The sequence below is a fragment of the Aptenodytes patagonicus genome, chromosome 5 (assembly GCF_965638725.1).
Source record: "Aptenodytes patagonicus chromosome 5, bAptPat1.pri.cur, whole genome shotgun sequence".
Lineage (NCBI taxonomy): Eukaryota > Metazoa > Chordata > Aves > Sphenisciformes > Spheniscidae > Aptenodytes > Aptenodytes patagonicus.
This window is the reverse complement of record NC_134953.1, coordinates 62067703-62089035: the sequence shown is the minus strand read 5'-3', so window position 1 is coordinate 62089035 and position 21333 is coordinate 62067703. Positions and strand designations below refer to the sequence as shown.

The 21333-nt window shown below is 47.9% G+C and overlaps 1 protein-coding gene across 1 annotated transcript in view; it reads right to left on the bottom strand.

The window, feature by feature from the left end:
* The window catches only part of PLPP3 (phospholipid phosphatase 3), a 45634-nt gene extending 26671 nt beyond the window's left edge, over window positions 1-18963 (bottom strand). The window contains exon 1 of the mRNA XM_076340136.1: window positions 18787-18963. Coding sequence (XP_076196251.1) covers window positions 18787-18925 — 139 coding nt within the window. The 5' untranslated portion in view covers window positions 18926-18963. The remainder of the gene's footprint in view (window positions 1-18786) is intronic.
* Between the last annotated feature and the right edge of the window lie 2370 nt (window positions 18964-21333).

Below are 21333 nucleotides of genomic sequence, written 5' to 3'. Positions count from 1 at the left end.
TTTATTACCTGCTCAGTCTTAATTGTTCTTCACCTTGGTTCCAGCAGTCCAGAAGACTGCTCTGTGCATCTGCCTGTATTTTGGAAACACATCTAATATCTGTGTTTGCAAAACAGATTCCCATTCAACTCTATTACAGTTCCACTACTTTCAGCTACACAGACACATAAGGATAGACAATTCTCTAAACACACAAACTCTAGACTTTACTGTAGAACAGGTACCTGCTTTAGAGTCCTAAAGAACCTATAAACAAGGATCAGCATATATTGCATTTCTCTGATTTGACCTGTTTGGAAGAGTCCTAGGGCACAACAGGTTGATTTCTACAAAACCCAAGATACTAGTTCATTTTCTACTTGCTGTAGGTTCTCCCATGTAACTCACACTAACCTTTGCACCTACCTATATTAATCTGTCTGGTGTCCTTCCTATCAAGAGGGTGACATTTCAGTCCACTTTATTATTATTAGTTATATTTCAGCCAAATCATAGGAACTTCAATGTAAACCTCACCATTTTTAGGTCCACCAGCTGCTACAGAGTCCAGGAGACTTCTTAGTGAGCAGACACAGGTTCATTTTGACCTAGATGATGATATTTTCTGAGTTTTTAATTTGGGTGGGTTTTTGTTTGGTTTTTCAGTAAGAACTGGTTATTCAAGAACACTGGGCAAAATGCCTTCTCATGCCTGCTAGTGCAATAGCAAACAAGAAGAAAACCAAGAATATTCATTTTCTATATGGACAACCCTATAACACTGATGACCCCAAGCTGCCCAAACCCATCATCCAGAGACATACCCATCCTTTGCAGTAAATACAGCCCCGTGCAACCTGGCGCATGCTTATTGACCCAACCATCCTGGGAGAATATTATAGAAAAGCTCTTGGTCACAGATACTTTAAACCAAATGTCAAATTATTCTCACGCACTGCAAATTCCTCCGTATTTGAAATTTCGGTAGAAACGCTTCCTCATGCAGCCGGAGCATGATGTGCCAGCCCTGTGCTCCAAGAGCTACAGATGAACTGGAGTGCTGCCATTGGTTTTGCTGAGAGAAATACTGCTCTTTTAGAGAGTACCTGTTACCTATTTCTAGAGGTAAACACCACGTACAAAGGAAGAAAGAGGAGAAGGGAGTTCTAAGGAGTGTGTTAAGTTGTTCCTCCTGGGAGTTTGGCATAAGCTGATGTATTAAAAGAGCTTTATATTAAAGTGCACATATATTTTTAATACCTAAAAAATGCATTAATAAGAACAAAAGGTCTTATCCAAGCCACAATACCTAGATGCATATAAAATTCCACATTTGTGGGGTAAAACAGATTTAAGCCAGACTGGCCGACCAGCAAAAGTTGGAAAGGCTGAATATAAAAGACATTATCAACGGGAACCCAGAGCCAGCTCCAGTCAAACATGATGGAAACAAAGCCATCATTTCACATTTTATTCCTTGCTCTAGACAATGTGATACGTGAAAACCCCAACGCATCAGCATCTTTTGAGGCACCTCTATACATCCAAGTGCTTTGGAAGGTCTCACAGATGAGAGAAGTCTGACCTAGGATGACCCAGCTTGAATAGAGGGAGAAAAAAAAAGTTAAAAATGTGTCTGTGAACTCTGCAATACTCAGGGCAAATGGATCATGTGAAAAATACACTGTGGCGACTATTATGTTTTCAATTACAAACGAAGCGAACACGGTTTACTCTGCTGGTCAGCAGGGTTTGGAACGAGCCCTGCCTTGCCACGACTCCTCGGGGCTCTGCCTTCGAGGAAGGGTTCGGACCACTGCCCGGTCCCAGCAATACTCATGCTGCAGGAAAGGGGTATGACATCCCATTTCTTTGGGGGAAATCTAGGAGCTTTCTTCCAAACCAATGTAAGGGTGAGCAGAGCTGCTGCTCCCCTTCATCCACGTCATCCCACTGGCACACACTGGCTGAGTGAACCCTAATATTTCCCCATATAACAACAAATCTGCTCCACTCCATCAACCTCTATTCAAGAGGAAAGTTTTGTGGGCTGTAGGTGTTGTTTTAATATATAAAATATCAAGCAGAGACTCCTTATCTCAGCTTACTGCCCCCAAACACCACCATGTATAAGCCCTGACCCCTTCTCTTTGCACAGCCATGCTGAACCCTAACAAGACCAAGTCGAAATATAAAATGGCAGCCAACGCAATTGACAGAATTCTCTCAATTATTTTTAAAATCAGCAAAGACACAAAGCTTTTGAAGCAAAAAATAAAGCCAGTTCACCTGGTCAACATCAGGTCTCTTAAAAAAGAAATAATTCATCTGCTGAACTTCCCAAGCTTCCTTTCCCCTTTCCCAGAGCATCCCAGCCAGGCACTGCAGCTGTAATTAAGCACGTTTTTGGGAGCAACTGCCCCTGTGCACGAGGAGGCAAAGCCTGTGTCCACAGCGCTGAAGCCTGCCGCAAGTAGCTTTCTGACCCAGTTCTGTCAATGTACCTATTGTAAATGCAAAATCCTTCGGATTTGAAGCAGCCGCCACCTGCACAAATAAGGCCGGGTTATAACTCTGTAACCAAATACAAGCACTGAAAGCTTAAAAAGTTTGTAGTCCAAAAGGCACTTCTGACCTCTTCCTTAAAAGTTCACTAATCACTTTTAATTCATAATTTATTTCCTCTTAATATACTTGCTTTATATAATACCTCCCCTTCCCCCCCCCCGCCCCCTTTCTTTTTTCTGGAAGTTCCCCAGGAGAAAATAGTATTACACAACTCCCTTGATTAACTGGAAATGAAACTTTTCCCCCTCAGTAGTCAAGATTTGGTAGAGTTTCCAGGATATAATGCACGGTACAGAGTGCTGAAAGAAAGGCAAAAAACCATGAGCATGGGTGGAAATGATCCAAAGGCACTTCAAGCGATGGGGGTTTGATCTCAGTGGTCCCTAGAGCAGAGCTCAGTAAGGCTTTGCCTATTCATCAATGGGTTAAAAAGGTGTAAGATTATCTCTTTTCTCCCTCATCTGTATTTTGACTGCAGTTACTGCATAGAGTGGCATCCTAATGTATAACAATACATGATATGACTGAGATTGCGCTGGTACCCAGGTAATATTAAAAAAAAAAATCATGCTCAATTAAAATAGCTTTGTATTATGGGGAGGCAGACTTTGCAGGGGAAAGCAGAGGTGTGACCGCTACTGCCTTGGCTGTGCTGCCACCGCGCTGCCCACAGAAGTTTGAGTTACTTTGGTGAAAAGCAGCTGGGAATGGGATACTTTGGTGGCAAGCCGTCACCCACAGTGACAGAGCTGCCCACCCCATGCTGCTTGCAAGGACGGGATGAATTACCTACCCTGACCCACCTTCCCCTGGACAAGACCCTGTGAATTATCTGGGTCCCCAAAAGCTAAATGGAGATTTTTTTGGGACATCATGGTTCCATGCTGCACACCATCTCAGACTTCTGGGTGCTTTTTGTTCCCCTAAGAAACTGTATAGTCTGCAAGTCCAGGTGATGCAGCAGTGTCATAGCAACACCTAAATTTTCACCACCCTCTTCTGGAAGCACAGGGCCACCACTGGCACAGGGGCTAGCCACTGCAGGCACGTCCACCTTGTCACACCCGATGTCATAACAGCGCCTTTCCCACGCACAGCCCAAACCTCACCACGACGGCTGCATTTTGCAGCCAGGTGACATTTCATAGCCCTGTTTCCTTAGGGGACGGTATAAATCGGGTCGGCACAGGCAACAGCCAAGTCTCTATTCACACTGGCTCAAGGGACACAACATGTACTGTGCTCTTTAAAACAAAAAATGGATGACTCCCAATTTCCCTTTCCAGCCCCCCATAACAATGCGGTGCCCTGATGTCAAGGAACGTGTGAATAAATTGGGGAAAAAAGGTTAAAGAAGCCCAAGGGAATAGCAGTCCCTTTTTCTTTATTGCGGTTAATTTTGACAAAGGCTCTTCTGTTCCTCCCCCCACACCCCCCCCTTTTTTTTGTTTCCAAGGGCTTCATGCCAAGTTGCATTATTCCTCTTCACCATGGTACTGCCATGAAACCTGCCTGGTATGTTTGTCTGAAAATTGCAGGTTTTCATGGAAATTGTTTTTATCTCAACAACAACTCCCTCTGTCACCTCAGACATGAAAAGAGGAGGAGAAGGACTCGGGCTCAAATCCGATCCGCAGAAGAGCGCCACGAGCCTTCAAATCCAGCATCACGAAAACCTGCCCTCCCAACAGGGCAGAAACCCTGCAAAAACCCTTTTACCACCTCCCTCATAACACCAGTGTAACTGCAGACACATGCAAACACACTGCAACCCACTTTGCACAGCCTGTGTTTTAAGTTCTTTGATGCTTGGGAAAAAGCCTGTACCATCAGTGGGGTTGTTCTGAAGGATTTTTAAATGGAAATAGTTTCTTTTCTTGCAGCCCATCGTGGCAACCGGAGCCTGCTGGCTCCTGTCAGCGAGGCAGGAGCTCAGGAGCTCGTAGGGGGTGTCCTCTATTTCCAGCCTATTTACTGCTCCGTTGAGAAAGGCGCCTCAGATGGGAGTTTGGAGGGACTCAGTTATTCAACAAACCAACCCTTTCTAAACGCTGTCAAAGGAGTGATTTGATGCCTTTCAGTGCTTACTATACAAAATGCTGAAAGACCAGCAAACTTCAAAAGCCACAGAAGCAGAGCTGGAGTTTGGCAGGAGTTCATTAGTTGCCTGTGTCCTTCTGTGTGTGGTTTGTAATTACATGCAGACCTGATGCCAAATCCTCATCTACCAAGGGGTACCAATTAACATGCTGCTGGATGATTCACAGGTAGCTAATGTTGAGATTTATACAACTGGCATGCCAAATATCACATGCTTTATTTTTTTTTTTAAGCTGGCCTTTTTTTCCCCTCTTTTCAAGTTATTGTACAAGTAAGGTTTCGGCAGCAAAATTGGGATTGTCCAGCCTGTTCCCAGGACACACACTGGTGGGCCTGATCCTGCTGTCTTTGTGCACCAGCATCTGCAGGGACACGTGCATCCCTTAGTGCATGGGCCAAGGGCTTGCAAGTTGAGCCACCTACTGTATTTTGCCTTCATATGATGGGAAAAAAGCAGATGCTTTTCTGCTCCAAGGAGAAAAACTCTAAAATTGAGGTACAATTTGCACTCCATATTTGCCATTCCTGCCGTTTGTACCCTCTTACTCCTACAGGTAGTAAAACAGTAACAGCAAGAGCTTTAACAGCAGCTGGAGAAGTTGAGGAAGCAGGTATCTAAAAATCATAATTCATCTTGGGGGGGGGGGGGGGGGGGGGGGGCGGAAATGTATACAAAGCTGCGTCTCCTGCAGAAAAATATAGCAGTTATTGGATCCTCAGACAAAAAAAAAAGCGGCCTTCTTCTCTTACTTGAGATCTGCATTCCTTTGCAGCCAGCTGGCTCCCAATGCAGCCCTTGGCACTTAAAACCTTGGGAAGTCAAACACAACGGCACGGAAATGAACCTTTTGTTTTCCTGCTTTTTCATTCTTGTCTTGTGTTTGATCCCCAAACAGAAACGCAGGCACCGATTTCTCAAGCTAAGGGAAAACCATGGGCCCAGTGGAGCATCTTGGCACTGACTTGGAGCAGATCTCCAAGCAGGCTGGTTTGCCACCACCATTGGCTTTCCCATGGAGAGCAGGAGACCCAGCCTTCATTTCCTTCTTCTACTTGACTTTCTACTTTCCAAAAGCCAAGGCAAGTCCACTGGACTTCTCCTCCCCCTAGTCTGCAGCATTTCGGTGGCCTTCTGTCCCCAGAGCCACCACGAAATGAATAGCACATGAGATGGGCATGATTTCAGATTTACGGGAGGTTTGATGCTCCTGGGCAGAAACAAGACTGTAAACAGGGGCAGCAAGAAGGAACTTACAGAAATGGTCAGCCTTGATGTAACACTGCTCCCAAAGGTACCAGCCACAGGACAACTATGCACTCAATTATGGATTTGGATGCATTATGGATATACGTATAACACCCAGAGAGCCTCATTAGCAGTAATTTGATGGCTTTTGCTCTTCTTCCTTTACCTTTGTCATACAGCTCTCCCCAACAGCCAGTTTCTATGTTAATTTTTCTGACAGTTGTTCAGCACGCAGACACCCATGTCTCCCACTCACCCCTCCAGACACCCCCATTTCCATACATTTTCCTCTCTCCATAGGAAAAATGGTTTCTCCATCACACTTCTTGCTCCCATACCATTGCAAAATGCCTTCAGCCCTGGGGGATAACTCAATGCCAGAAGGGCTGCGAGCAGAACCCAACACTCGGACCACTTTATCCTTCTAATAAACCTTTCACTGCATTTGACACAATACAGGTCTTGTCCAGCCATGAAAGCTTTCTTGCTTATCAGGAAAATTTTTAATCAACTACAAGGGAAAACATGGCCTGACATTTTATTGCTTCCTTGCGCTTTGCTTTTAGATGTTTCGGTTTTCTCCAATTTGTACTCTTGCTAATCTCCTTAACCAGGGATCAGTGGAAAGCCTCAAGTCTTTCATGCCCAGCAGCTTCTCCTGGGTAATTTGGAGGCAGGGCAGGCAGAGAAGCACGGGGGCAGTGGGGGGCGCTCATGGTGGAGTGGGAGAAGAAGGCACCAGGCACCAAGCTCTCACACTCACTGCAGGTTCTGGGACATGGTTTTGTCCTGGCCACAATTACAAAACAACAAACAACGTCTGTGGGGAAGGGTCATAAGAAGTTCAGCTTTCCTCTATTAAAACCATCTGGTGCCTATAAAAAAACCCAACTGTTTGGTTGGGATGGTTGGTAGCACCTCCTCCCTGCTCAGCTCTTCCTGGCACTTCTCAAGAGCATGGTAGCACTCGGAGGTGCCACTGTGGGGGACAGGGCTGCCGTGGGAACAGGGGTCCCAGCAGACACACACCCCACTTTGCATCCCTCCTGCTGTGAAGAAGGTGCCCCAGCATCCATCTCATTTCACTTCTCCTTATCTGAGCCAGGCCCTTCTTTAGGAGGTGCCTGTCCCCCCCAGCACCCTGGGCTCCTACCAGACTGCCCTCGGTGAGCCTGTGAGCAGGCTGTGCTTTCTGAGCAAAATAAAATGCCCCTATGAGGCTGGTGTGGGACCCAGCAAAGGGTTTCTCCAGGTCGGAGACACCAACGGGTCCCCCTCCAGCATCGACAGCGAGAGGCATTGCCAAACCTGCAGGGGAGGTGGGGCAGGGGATGGGAACCTTCATTTTTCCTTTATTTAAAAAAAAAAAAAAAAAAAGCCTAAACCTCTCCTTTGTTTCCAACAGAAATAAAAGGAGGGAAAAAAAGAAAAAGAAAAAGAGAGGAGCGCTTACAGCCAGTTCCCCAGCCTGTAATACAAAACCGCGCTGTGCTGGGAAACCTTACACCGCACGGCATCCAGCTCGTACTCCTGCTCCGCTCGCCGCCTCCCGGATACTTCCCCAAGCCCAAACTGCCCTTGAGAGAAGCCAAGGCTCAGCCTCTGCTGAAAAGCCTCTTTGTTTGGATTCCCTTTCCAGATCAGCGTATCCTGAGATTGAACTCCCTCCCACCCCTCTGCAGGGTTTTTTAATGTTCAGATGCCTTTGGCAGCAGCCAGATTCGCCAGCAGGTTTGCGGTCCTGTAATAGTGTTCAAAACCTCAGTGCTGGGGCACGTACAGTGCTAGGAACTTTCTTCAGGTTAAAGGAGAGAGGGGAGACTAAAAAAAAAAAAAAAAAGTATTGCAGAATTACTTCAAACGATCCTTTAATCGTGAATTGTGAAGAGAGGAGCTAAGTTCTCCTTAATTAAACAATAGCTTTAATCAGCCTTCAACAGCCTACATTAAGGCACAGCACACCAGTGAGCTGGAGAGGCAGGTTTTTTCTCTTAAACTGGAATAATTGAAAGAAAACTAGACAAGGCATCGAAGAAAACCAGGCACGGGGTCTGGTCCATACATGCATCACCAAGAGGGTTCGACTCCAACTGTTGCCATGAGCTTTCCATGCAACCTCAAGTCCATCACTCATTGCACCCAGAAATTAAATGCATTTTCCTTGACTGCCCACCGTCTGCAAGCTCAGGGACACAAGTGTGCTACATCCATACAGCCCTTGGCATGCAACGGGGTCCCCCATCTCCCTTGGGGTTTGCAAGCACCCCAAAATCCCACAATCCCGCAAAGGGCAGGAGATATGGTAGTCCCATGCCAGGACCTCTGGTCTAGCACAGACCCACCTGAGACCCACAAATAGTACCAAGGCAGTAATTTCAGTTACCACTCGGAGCAAAACATGGCAGATCTTGCAGCAAGAGACTGTAATGGGAATGCCAGCCCTGCACCTCGCCCCAACACCAAAGGGAAAAATCAACCCTCTACTCTGAAACCAGCCTCAGGCCCAGGACTTGAAGCTATTTCATTGGGGAAAAGTTGTTTTTCACTTGCAGTTAGCTTTTTAATCAACCTCAGCATTATGTCTTTCTCTGTGAAAGCAAAACGCTGAGCATTTAAGCAGGTGGATTTTCAGACTGTGGGCCCAATCCTGCGTTCATAAAGCAAGACCCACTTTTGCAGACAACTTCAGCAAGAGCAAAAGCAAAGTCCCTGTTGTTATATCCACAATCCAGATGAGTCCCTAACTCTATCCCACTTGTCTAGCTGTTTTAAACACACTGCATCCCTAGACCCTGCAGTAGCTCTCAGAGCTTTAGGCACTAGAAAAAACTTTTTTGTGCCCATGCATGTGGTGATTTATCAAAACAGGATTTCTCTAAAACGCTATTTTACTTTTCCATGGGTTTTGCATTTGACAAAGATTCATGCCAGCTCAGTCAGAAAAATAAATGCCACAAAACTTCTCCTTTAAGGAAAAAAAAAAAAAAAACACCAAAAAAACAAAACACCCAACCCTCACAGCCCAATGCTTTAGAAATGCTTCCACATGCTAATCAGCCTCCTATTCAGCTCCAGACTGAATAGGACTCCAACAATGACAAAGAAATACGCTGAACCTATTCCACATTTCATCCCCTTCACTCAAAATGTTGCTGTTACCTTGGTTTTCAGCCGCTTTGTGGGAGCTGCAGCAGAATGACAGCTGCATGCTAAAGCTGCAGGGATGGTCAAGAAATAAGGAGTGCTAGATGAAAAAATATCCGTCCCAGATTATGGGGAAAAAATATGGAATTGTTTGATGAGATAGTCACTGATGCTGCAAACTTTGATAAGAATAAATAAGAAAAAAAAACCCCAGGCCTCTAGTGAAAGCATAGCCTCTTGTAGTCAGGCAGCAAAGGGAAATTTTTCTTAGCTTGGCAAGTATCAGTAGGCTAACGTCCCTCCAAGCCTGTCCTTTGAGAATTAGCCATTTGTGTTATGTATTATCAACTGATAATGTCTTAGTGCACCTTTCCCCCTATAACCTTAACCAGAAAAACTTCAGCTCTTATTTTGGGAACAGACAAGCTGGTTCCCGCTGCAACGGGTGATGCGAGGTCGTTTCCCTTTTCTGCAGAACACGGAACATGGGAACAGAGCCACCCGGGGAAGCTTTCACAGGAATTGAGGCAGGAAGCTCTGGGACAGGTGCACACATGTCCTAGGAACACGCTTCAGCCCAAGCCCTGGGAGCCACAGACTTCCTCCACAGTTGCACTTCGCTGAGGATCTGATTTCAAAAGATACCTTGGGAGGCAGGCGATGGCCTGGCAGAAGCACTGAAGTTTGCAGCTTCACTGAAATTGTTAGGAATTAGAGGTAGCTCTGAAAACCCCACTGGGCACCTGGGTGCATCCATACTGGAAATACTGCCTTCAAAGTGTGCTCTCACCCTCCCCGGGCTCCAGCTCCCTGCCCACACACAAAGGTGATGCTCCTTCATGCTCCCCGTCTCCTTAGATTAGGAATTCCCAGAGGCACAAGCCTTCCCCGCAATGTGCCTGGGCAGGACCAAGGGCAGCAGGGCTCAAATCCTGGCACAGGACTCCTGTGGGGCTTTGGCTGGGCTGCAATCCAGGAATCAAAGGGAGAAGCAGCTCCCCAAAAAGCAAGGGCCATCTGATCAGTGATCAAAGAGCAGCTTCAGATACCTGCTAACACCAAACTGATTCACAGCTATCGACTTCAAAGGAGTTTTGCTGCCTGCCATCAACTTACCGTCCATCCAAAATTACTCCATGAGCACCACTCAGAACATAAATGCACCCAGTGTTCACTGACCAGACCTGCTTATCAGCATTTTGCCACGCTATTTCCGACACTCCCTTTGGAAACTAACATTTTAAAGAGTGGTGGGCTTTGCAGAAAAGCCTTGGAAGCCCTCAAAATGCTTGGGGTGTGGGATCGGTTGCCACAGCCGCTGCGCCGCTACAAAGACCAGAGCAAAGACCTCGCTGTCAACATCGGTGGGAACGATAACCAGGGCTGGGCTGGCTGCTCGCTCCAGCCAGCCTCAAGCTGAGCCTTGCAGCCAGGCTTAAAGAAAGGCCCATCACACCACCCCAAAACAGAGGTCATAAATAACTTGCTGAGCATCAAGAAGACAGGAAGCCCAGAACCCATTTGGCACATCGGCTTTCAAATGCAGTGGCTGGACATTGAGGCATGCAATAATGTCTCTGCTTTGCATAAGCACATGCTGAATTAACAGCAATGCAATTAATATCTGCATGCAGTGCCTGTCTCCAGTACGTGCATGATCAGACACAGGGGCACTGCTGTAAAAGCCTTCAAAAATGGCTGTCATTCTCACTAATTTACAGTAAAACCAGGTGACAGCTCATTGCAGGATGCCATGCAGCTTGTCGCCTCCTTTGCACAGCAGCAAGCTACAACCCTGACATTGCTGGGAGAAGCGAGCTCTGAGGGGGAGCATCATTTGTTTCAAGAGGGATGCCTGCCCGAAACCACTAACTTTCACTTTTTCTGCTTAAACCCGGGGAAGGAAGAACCACGCTGTTCTCAGCTCCTCCAACCAGCAAAGGTGAAGCAGCTCCAAGAGGTACAGCCTGCCGTCTGCAAACTCCCAAAGCAGCGAAGGACACCTCCATGCCACAGCTACCTTTGGTGTTCAGGGCAAGGTCTGGGTTAGCCCAGCAATGCCAATCCAGCCTTAATTTGCTGTGTCTCTCAGGCACTGTAGGCTAAGCCTACTGATATGTGTTATCAGAAAGGCTGGAGCACCTCCCAAGCTTCTCTGTGCTATGGTCAACAGAGCTTTCATGTCTTTTTGGGCAAGGGATGAAAAATTATAGAAAAGTACTAGAGGATTATTAAGACTCTCCCACTGATTCAGTGTCACCAGCATTGTCAGACCAACTGCAGCTTCATTTGGGCTTTGGCTGGCAGCCCCAGCCTAGCCCTGTAGCTCCTGACTGAGAGCACCATATGTTCAGATAAGACAAGATCATATATGGGTGCGAGCTACAGGCAATGCTGGAACAAGAACACACAGCATAAAGAGCACAGGCATTTTCAGAGCATCAGACGCTCTGGATTTAAATTACATGTTCTGCTTATAACGTTTACTTGATGCGGAGAGTCGGTTTTCAACCCTCTGCCTCCAAAACATCCAATGCATGTGAAAAACAAGCCCACTTACGTGACCAACTTGAAAAGACAGAGTTTATAGGAATTTCTGATACTTAGAAACCCGCCAGGACAAACCTCATTTTCAAACTCGTTAATACATTGTCTTGGTAACAAACTTATGCTTAAGGCAAGTTTTCCAATGGTTTGCATCAAAAGCTATATGAAAACACTTCAAATTCCTCTTTTTTGGTGATGTTCTGCCTCCTCAGGTCTAACTCGAGGAGCAGCTTCTGCTGATCATGATCCCACCGTTACAACTAAACCATCACGTGCAGCTAAAAGGCAAGGAGGGATTCTCGAGCATAACTTTCCAACAGCTGCTCCAACACTACCCCCTACACAGACACCCAATCTGCACTAAGGAGCTTTCCACCTGCTAAAATTGTGGAGCAGGTAGTGCTTCTCCAAGGTAGATGTCATGGGAAAGAGCAAAACAGGGATAGATGGGATGGCTTTGAAAGGGATACGAATGCCCTTCTGAGAAAGGGGCCACGCTGATCCACGAGGAGATGTGACGGACAGAGTAGCCTCTTCCCAGCTTTTGGCGAGACCCCCCCCAGCAGAGGTATCAGCAAAGCCAGACCGAAGACTGGGCACAGGCAGGACCCTTGCACATGCAGCGGTGCAGCCTGCAGCACCATGTTAGCAAGGGGAGGAAGCACAGAGGGCTGCTTTAGCCTCTGCTGTACCAGGGGTCCCACAGCTCTGCTACACTAGCCAGTGAAAAAAGAAAGAATAATCATTAAGTGTATTCAGAAAACTGACTTCAGACTTTATCATTACAGAATAAATGCTGGATTATTTTAATTTACCTCTTTTTTTGAGGCTTTATCATTCACTTGATTCTCATTTTCAAGCCTTCCCCCCCCCCCCCCCCCCAAAATATGAAACCTGACCTATCAAAAAAACCAACACAACTGCAGAAGCCAGGGCCCTAAGACAGAACAAAAAGAAGAAAAAAAAAATGACAGCACTCGTACTAAAACCCCAAATGGCATCCTGCTGCACAGGAGGGAAAGCCGCATCCGGGGAGGTGGTTTCCCTGCTGTCCCCCCGTCCCCTCCCAGGACACAGCCCCCTGGGGATGCACGGGGCTGGGGGAAGCCACCATTCCCAGCGCTGGTTGCGCTGACGCTGAATAGGAGGGTTTGAAGGCTGCTGCCTTTCCCCATGCTGCCTTCAACAGTCACGCCCTTGTTTGAGGCGCAGGCAGACTGGGCGACCACAACGGTCCCTTCTGGATTACCATGGATGAAGCAGGAGCATTGTACGAATGAAACGGAGAGGACGGAGTCTGCTTCGCCAGAGCAAGCTAGAAAGAGCAGAGCTGGGGCTTTTTTCCCCTCTTTTAAGTCATGTCAGACAGAGATGGAGGCATGCAAACACCTTTCCTATCTCAGATGCAGGCACTAAAGAGGAGCCCTGGTTTGCAAGACTGTGCCCATGCAGCACGGGTTCCCCAACTGTGGTATGCAAACCATCTTTGGGCGGTATACGGAGGCACATGCATCTGGAGGATATACCATCAGCCTGTCTCTAGACAAACAAAGTCAGACCAAAACAGCCTAAGAAAGGCATGCATATTAAATTGAGATGTAAAGGGTATAAAAATAATCTGTTTGATCTGAGTGATGTTTATATTATTTTCTGTGCTCACTACAAACAGACAATGAAAAAAAATGTCATCTACTGTAATTGTGATCCCATCTCCTGCCTGTCTCAGCAGCAGGTACACAGGATTCAAAGCACTTCTGGCCATGAAGCAGTTGCACGTAATTCTGCTTTCCTGGAGACACATCTTCAGGCTGGCCAAATTCCACTGACTCGGGAAAGCCAGCAGATTTATACCCCCGAGGACTCGGTCTGCCATTGGTATAGCATTTCCTTGTTCTGCAATTAACACCTCAAGTATAATTGTCACTAATAACCTGCTCTTGATAGGTTTTTTTTGGTTTTTACAAAGCCAACGCAAAAAAAGTGTATTTTAAACACCTCCAAAATACCTCTTCTCTCTGGTGCTTTCTTCTAGTCATTCTCCTTTGGTCTTTCAAGAGAGGGTCAAAACTAAGGATGGGTATCATGCTTAGATGCTGACTGTTGGTTTAATAAGAAGCTTTTCAAGGCTCAAAAAAAAAAAAAAATCTCCTTTACTCCCAAATGATGGTGGGATACAACCGCAGACCCCCATGCCAAGATGCCACCTCTGAAAACCTGCCTTTGCCAAAGCACTTCCAGACCAGCCATCCCCGAGACAGACCCTGTTGCCTCGCAGGGAGCTCGCTGCCGCCAAGAGATCCTACAGGTATTAAAATAAGCAATACATAAACATTAACAACCAAACCCCATCTAGGGATGCTCAAAACACAATGATGACTCTCCACCCACACAGCTTCTCAAGCGTGGTATGGACTCAGTCCTCCCTAACACAGAGGAGACGCGGCAATGGAGAAGACAACACCAAGGTCTTGGGACTGCCCAGCTGGTTTAGTACAGTTCGATCTCGTTGTCCCTTGCCGAAAATAAGCAATGGTTGGGTCAGCAGTTTCTTCAGGACAGTAGAGAAAGATGTTACCTACACAACAAGGGAGCCCTGCACGGCAGGATAGTCTTAAAAATAATAATAAAAAAAGCAACCCAAACAAAGCAAAGTTGCTTAGCTCATCAAATTAAACTTTACAGCATCCAAATAACTCTAACCTCATCTTTAATTCCTCCCACTCCTTACACTTAAATGACAATCCCAGGCCTGTTTGCGCCGGTTTTCATGACGGAGCGACAGGGCCGCGGGCAGAGCTCAAACCCTTTTTGCTTCTGAAAGCTGGACAACGACACAATTTTGTACACAGAAGAGGAAAGTTAAGAGTAATCTAAACTGTTAGCCCAAATTATAAGATTATATCCCCACTTACATAAACATGTCAAGGTCCTGCTAACATAAATATTTACTTTCAAAGTTCATTTTAGCATCAAGCTCACTACATAAGAGGAGATGCCAAATTTGTGAGAAAGCCGAAGAGATATTAAGGTCGTAAGAGGCCTATCCATCTGTTGCTTCAAAACCTCCCAAAGGCAGTAAAACTTGTGTTGTACAGATTAACTGGGATTGACAGAAGAGAGAAAATTAAGTTAGAGACAAAAAATAAGAAGGGCAGTAAATTATGTGCAGTTTACATCTCACCAGCCTGAAACATATGCTCCCATAAACCCGATTTCCACGCGCCTAGGAAGCAGGTATGCCAGATGAAATCCCTCTATTTTATAGCACAAGCAGGACTTTTTGGAAGCTGTTCTACCTGCGCAAGCTGCACAAATACAAGCTACTGAAGACTCTCATCTGCCCTATCAGCCTTGCTGACACAGCCTTCCCCTCTTCCGAGATTAAACACTCGACTTAGCGACTGTCAGCAGAGCACAGGTGGCTGCTCAGAGTTTGCTGAACATGGGGAGTCCCTGCCAAGGGAAGAAAAGCAGGTCTGAGAGGAGTAAATTTAACCCTAGATGCTACATCTGTGGGGTCAGCCTCCAAAATATCCCACCTCAACGGTCAGGGCAAGGGACTTTTCCCCACCTGGCCCATGTCTCCTGCAGAAAGGTGGTGGCTAGTTGCAGCAGCTCCATGCAATGCTGCATCTGGGCACCAAAACCCCAGGGCACCAAGGAAAGCTGCCCCGTGGGACCTGCCCCCACCAGAGTCACACCAGTCCCCCCCAGTAATGGCTCTATGCTCCAGGCAGAAGGTGCAAGAAACTCCTGGCAAAGGGATGGGGCTGCAATTGGGCTGAGGATGATCAGATGAAGGTGGAGTGAGGTCCTCCCATCACACCTCTTACTTTGCTGCTCAGAGAGTTCCCCACAGCTGTCCAACGTGAAGCCACCAACTGGCTTAGCGGGGGCAACTTCAGGCCCCCCCCAGCTGAGCTCCTCAATCACATTTTCAGATGTGTCACGGTGACCAGCGAGATAGGGACAGGGCAGCAGGAACTCTTCCACACCACCGGGCTCATCTGCAGCCCTAACAATTTCAGGAAGCATCTTCTAATTCTCTAAACAGAGCCCTCCTGAGAGGAGGAAGCAGATGGAGAAAGTTATTTTTCCCCCTCGGATGACCCGCTCTAATAAATGCACACTCAGTTCTTTTCTGCCTCTTTTACCGAGTTGAACGCTGACATGAAATTTCTGGGAAGTTCACAGTGTTGGTGGTGAAACCTCTTGTTCATGCAAGAAACCAGGGATTTGTCAGTGCAAAGTAAACTCATTAGAAGAGTGGGGTACTTGGAAATATTCAGCTCCCTTCCAACCCAACACAAGTTGGAAATGCAGGAGAAATGGGGGGTCTGATTCAGTGGATCTTCATCCAACCTACTCCACCAGCCACGCACCTCTGCCAATGGCTCAACAACTTTGCTCCCCATGATCCCCAAGGAATGAAGATACAGATCTTCCCCTTATGCATATACCATCAAGATAACCATTGTACTTAACGATGAAAGACAAAGTGGATCTTTCTAACGACTCTCGCCAAATTAGAGCTGAAGGAAGCTCCTGATAGCTCTGCTTTACTTATTCTTTCTTAGATGTTTATGATAACTGTCTTCTGGGTAATTTGTTTAAATTTGTATGTAAACAAAGAAGGGTTTGTACGCATCTACCACCTCACAGAGAGCTGACGTGTGTCATTTCTGAAAGACATTTCAGCCATAGTTTATTCATTTCCCCCCCCGCCCCAGAAAACCGATTCAGGTCAAAATTACAGCAATGCCTGCAGCAGAAGCCAATGCAGCGTCACAGACCTCTGCAAATCAAATGACTGGTTTTAATATTTCCTAAAGTGGTCCTCAAATGAGATAAAGCCTTCTGTTTCCTTGCTACTCTGAACGTCTTTGGGCAGCCGCTCAAGAGGCATAACTCAGTTTAACTGCACTGGAGGCCATTGGCCATGTGCCTACATGCACCAGCAGAAGACCTCTACTGAGTACCTCCACCTTAAAACAAGTCATTTCACCCAATTCTGCTTCTCATTATCTTACACATTACTGAACGCGTAGATACCCATCAACTTGTATCTGTCCAACTTTCTTTTACAGGCTTCAGCTAGAGCACCTTTTTTCCACCTTCAAAGTGGTTGTTTGTTTGGGGGATTTTTTTGACAAGCTCAGGAAGGAAGAAAATGGGAATCAAGTGCTTGGAAACTATAAGCTCTTAGTCTTCCCTAGCAAGAGGCAGAGAGAAGAGCAAGCCAAGCCTCCTGCGAGTGGGGCAGCTGGCTTTCACAGCACCTCATGCCCAGTCATCCACCAGCAGGTCCAATACTACTGGTCTGGGTGTATTTGAAAAGCCCATCCCCAAGCACACATTTCACCTGCCGGTGATCAGCCAGATCTAAAATTTCCTTCAAGCTGTTGAATTCATGCTCTTACTTTTAAATGCTCCTCACACTAAAAAAAAAAAAAAAAAAAAAAAAGCAACACCAAAAAACCACCACACACAAAAAACCTACTCTGGTGTTTACTTTCTGATTTCCACCTGTAGTAATGTGAAACAAAGCAACAATCACAGTTTTTGCTGTATCACATTATTCCCCACTAACAATACCTTCCAGTGATGCTTGATAAGTTCTGTTTACCCAGACTATCACAAGTAGAAAAACACATGTCAACTAACTGCTTTTGCAGTTAGGACCCTTAGTCTAGAGACGGGAAGAAAAACCCTTTACCCATTCAAAGAGCACTTACTCATGCCATGAATGCCCGAAGTTAAGAAAACTTGCATAAGTAAAAGTTTAAAGTTCTGACTCCTAGCAGCTGTTTTACTAGGAATCCAACCTTCTGTTTAAATAAGCGAGGTAAGTCAAGCTAGTTATGTTTCTACTTATATTAGTTTCATATACGGAATATCAAGTATTTTTATTTTTTCCAGATACCAGAAGATGAAGCTTTCTTTACTGGCCTCTATTCTTGTGGGAACATAAAGAGAAAACCATGCCTCTCTTCTTAATGTATTAGTGCCTCGTAATATACACCAGATGATCAATAAACTACATAAAAATTAAATCAAACTGACAGTCTTTAAAAAAATGGGCTCTAAGCAGAAACAATTGTTTTAAAGACTGTGGTGTCTGGAGTATTAAACTCACGTGCTGTTGTGTTATTAATCTCTTTGTTGGAAGCCAGTTGATTTCCCCTGCCTGTGTCTGTCAATTAAATATTCAGCATTACAGCCATAATTGAACGGTTGATGTTTTGGCATGCAACATCTTTTTGAGACAGACTGTTGACAGTTTCCTTACATGCCATACCGTTTCCAAAAGCCAAGCAGGCTAGCAAACTAAGACCTCTGCCAGCGACTACGGGATGCCTGAGAGCACTTCAAAGCAATCTTTTAAAAAAATGAGTTTAGCGAGATGCCTGCATTGGTGCAAGAAGGGGAGAGGGAAGAAAGACAGAACCACTGGTAAACCCGACATCCGAGCAACACAAAGTAACTGGAGTGGCACGAGTTTCTTTTTTTCATTATTAACAATAATATAAGCACACCCAAGCGGCGCGGTTCGCTGCAGCCGTAGAGCACTACCTCCACCTGGAGCTGGCCCTGGCGCCTACCGAGGTGCCGCTGGCCGTGCGCCGGGCAGGCGGCGGGGTGCGGGGCACGGCCCGGGGGGCACCTCCGGGGGCGCGGGGCCGGGGCGCATCCCCGAGCCCACAGTGCCCCCTGCGTACCGCCGGCGGCCGGGCTGCTCCCACCCCCCACCCTCCCTCCTTTCCCCCCAGCGCCCGGTCAGGACACGGCAGCGGGGGGAAGCGATAAATAAATAAAATAATAATCAGTAAATCGGGGCGGGGGTGGTGGTGCTGTGCCCACCTCTCCGCGCGGACAGCCGGCTGCCCCGCTCCCCTCCCCGCCAGCCCCGCTGTGACCCCGGCGGGACGCGCTCCCCGCCGCCCGGCCCCGCGCTCCCCGGCCCGGCCCGCGGCACCGCCGCCGCCCGCTCCCCGGCTCGCCTCGGCCGGCGGCCCCGCTCCGCGCCCCGCTCCGCTTTTGTTTGGGAAGCGGCGCGGCCGGGGCACGGCCGAGCTGTGCCCGCCCGCCCGCCCTCCCTCCGCGAAACTTTCCCCAAGTGGGACTCCGAGGGGATGAGGGGGGCTTGGAGGGGAGAGGAGCGGAGCGGAGGGAAGGGGCGCGGAGCCCCCGCGGCTGCTCACCCATGACGAGGCAGAGGAAGTCGAGGCAGATGAGCAGGGCTTTCTTGCTGCTGCTCTTGGCCGGGTTGTTGTTCAGCGCCGGGCTGCCCCCATTCTTGCTCTCCGGCGGGATCGCCTTATCGTACTTGTAGCTCTGCATTATCGGGGGCGAGCGCCCGAGCCGAGCCGGGCCGCGCCGAGCCGAGCCGGGCCGTGCCGCGCCGCCGGGCTCGCACGCGGTGCGCCGGGGAGGTGCTGCCCGCGCTGCCGGAGCCGCTCCCGGCCTCTCCGGTGGGGCACGGAAGGCGAAACGCAGGCGGGTCTTCCAAAAAAAAAAAAAAAAAAAAAAAAAAGAAAGAAAAAAAAAAAGAAAAAAAAAAGAAAATGGAAAAACAAAACAAGCACAAAATCACCAGCAAAGGAGGGGCGGGAGGGAAGGGGGAGCGAGGGAGAAGTTTGCGGGTGTCCCAAAGGCGGTGGAAAAGTCCTGGAGGAAAAGCCGGGGGGAGGGATAAAAAAAAAAAAATTATATATATATATATCAAGATCTCAGTACACGGGGGGAAAAGGTGCGGAGTGAGGAGCCGGGCGATGCTGACTCCCAGGGGCAGGTGGGCTCGGCAGCGCTCCGCGCTCTGCTCCGCGCCGCGCTGCGTTGGGGGCTCCCGCCGCGCCCGCCCCGGCCGCTCTGGGAGCCACCGGCTTGTTTCTGCACTTTTATTTCGCGAGGTCCTTTCCACCCCTTAGGAAAAAAAAAAAAAAAAAAAAAAAAAGAAGGGGGAAAAAAAATCAGTCACTTCGCCTCGGATGGGATATCCAAGTAAGCACAGCCCCTTTCCTGCATCTGACATTTTACATAGATAATTAACTCCACATTTTTTTCCTGAGGGAAGTTAAAAAAAAAAAAAAAAGAGTCAGGAACTAAAGTTTTTTCGCAGACCAGAAGGAGGGAGCCTCTAGCGTTCACAAACCAGAGGAGTGCAATAGGAGAGGGAGGGGGGGATAGGAAAACAACCAGCCGATCCAAGGCTGGAGGACTCCCGAAAGCTGGTAACGGTGTGAAGGGGAGAAAACTGGTGACAAATAACTTTAAACATTTTTCTCCTGTTTTTTCTTCCTGCCCCCCAGCTCTGCTCCATGGGCTGAGACAGACCCTTTTCGAGGGGACGCAGTGTATGTTGTGCCTACAGATCCTGGCGCCTGGCAGATCCCAACAGGGCTACCCCGGCAGGGCCGGATCCTGCCCTGCCTGCTCAGGGCTGAAGGATGGGTTTGGCCATGCCACCCGCCCACCCGGTACCGCCACCGAACCGTAGCAGCTTTGGTCTCCTGCACCAGCAACGCCACCTTCGTAAAATGAGTGTAACGAGAGCATTTGGAGTTGGGTGAGAGATTATTATGTTGGTTAATCACCCCCTTGGTCTAATTAAAAATCACCAAGGAATTAAACGAAAGGTTTCCCAGGAACTCAGGCTGGTGGGATGGCAATGCTATCAGCTCCGAGCAGGGCGGCTGGGGGCGCGGGTGGTGGGAAGAGTGTGTGCTACTCAAGGAAAGTATCTAACCACTTGTCTTCTTTTATTTGGTCTTATATCTGACCTCAGCCTTCCGTCTGTGTGCTGGCAAACCACCACCAGGCCAAATTCTGTGCCAAGGCACATATCCTGCCACGTCCCTGTTGTTTCCCTGCCTGCAGAGGCAGGCAGGCAGGGAGGGCAGGTAGGACCCCCCCAGCAAGGACACGCTTCCCTGCTGCTTTTCATGGAGCTGCAGACTATAACCCCAGCGCTAGAGGCTGTGCCTCGGCAAAGGCGGGTTTTCCAGGAATCTGTTTAGACACATACCTGGGCATATTGGGGCCAGCCTGGGGGGAAGAAAGCAAAGTGGCTGTTTTCATATTTTATTTTTAGATGTGCGGTGTAAAAAGAAAGGGGAAAACAGACCTTGGACTTTCCTCCAATTCTTTCATTACACCTCAGTGACATGCACTCAGGTGCCATCTCCCACCTTACTTTTAAGGTGACAGCTCTCTTTTGCCCAGTATTGCCCCATGGCACTGAGCACAAAACCATCAGTTTTGGCTCAAAATGGTGCCCCCCAGTGACGGTCACCCACCCGGGGGGCCAAGCTGCCTGTGGAGGACACGTCTCAAGGTCTCTCTCTCTTTCCCTTGTGGCAGAAGTGCGGGTGCCTAATTTAGGCTCCTCGGATGCCTGAATCGAGCGGAAAGAATCTTCACGTGGGAATTCTCCCCCAGCCGAGGGGGCCAGCCCCACGCCAGCTGTGGGCACGCTGCCCAGCCCAGCTCACCGCCTCCGCTGCAGGGCCAAGCATCCACCCTTCCCCGTACCCTTCAGAGCCTGGTCCTTGCGAGAGGAGCCCACAGCTTTCAGCAGCCAGCTTCAGCCTTCCCACATCCCCAAATCTGCTGATTGAAAATGATCCCCGCTGAAATTCCCTGGGTTAAATTCAATTTTGCGTTTAAAGTGAGAAAATTAAAAAAAAAAAAAAAAAGACTTGTCATTGTAACAGCAAACAAAAAAAAGAGCCTTTCTTGTTCTTAAAGGG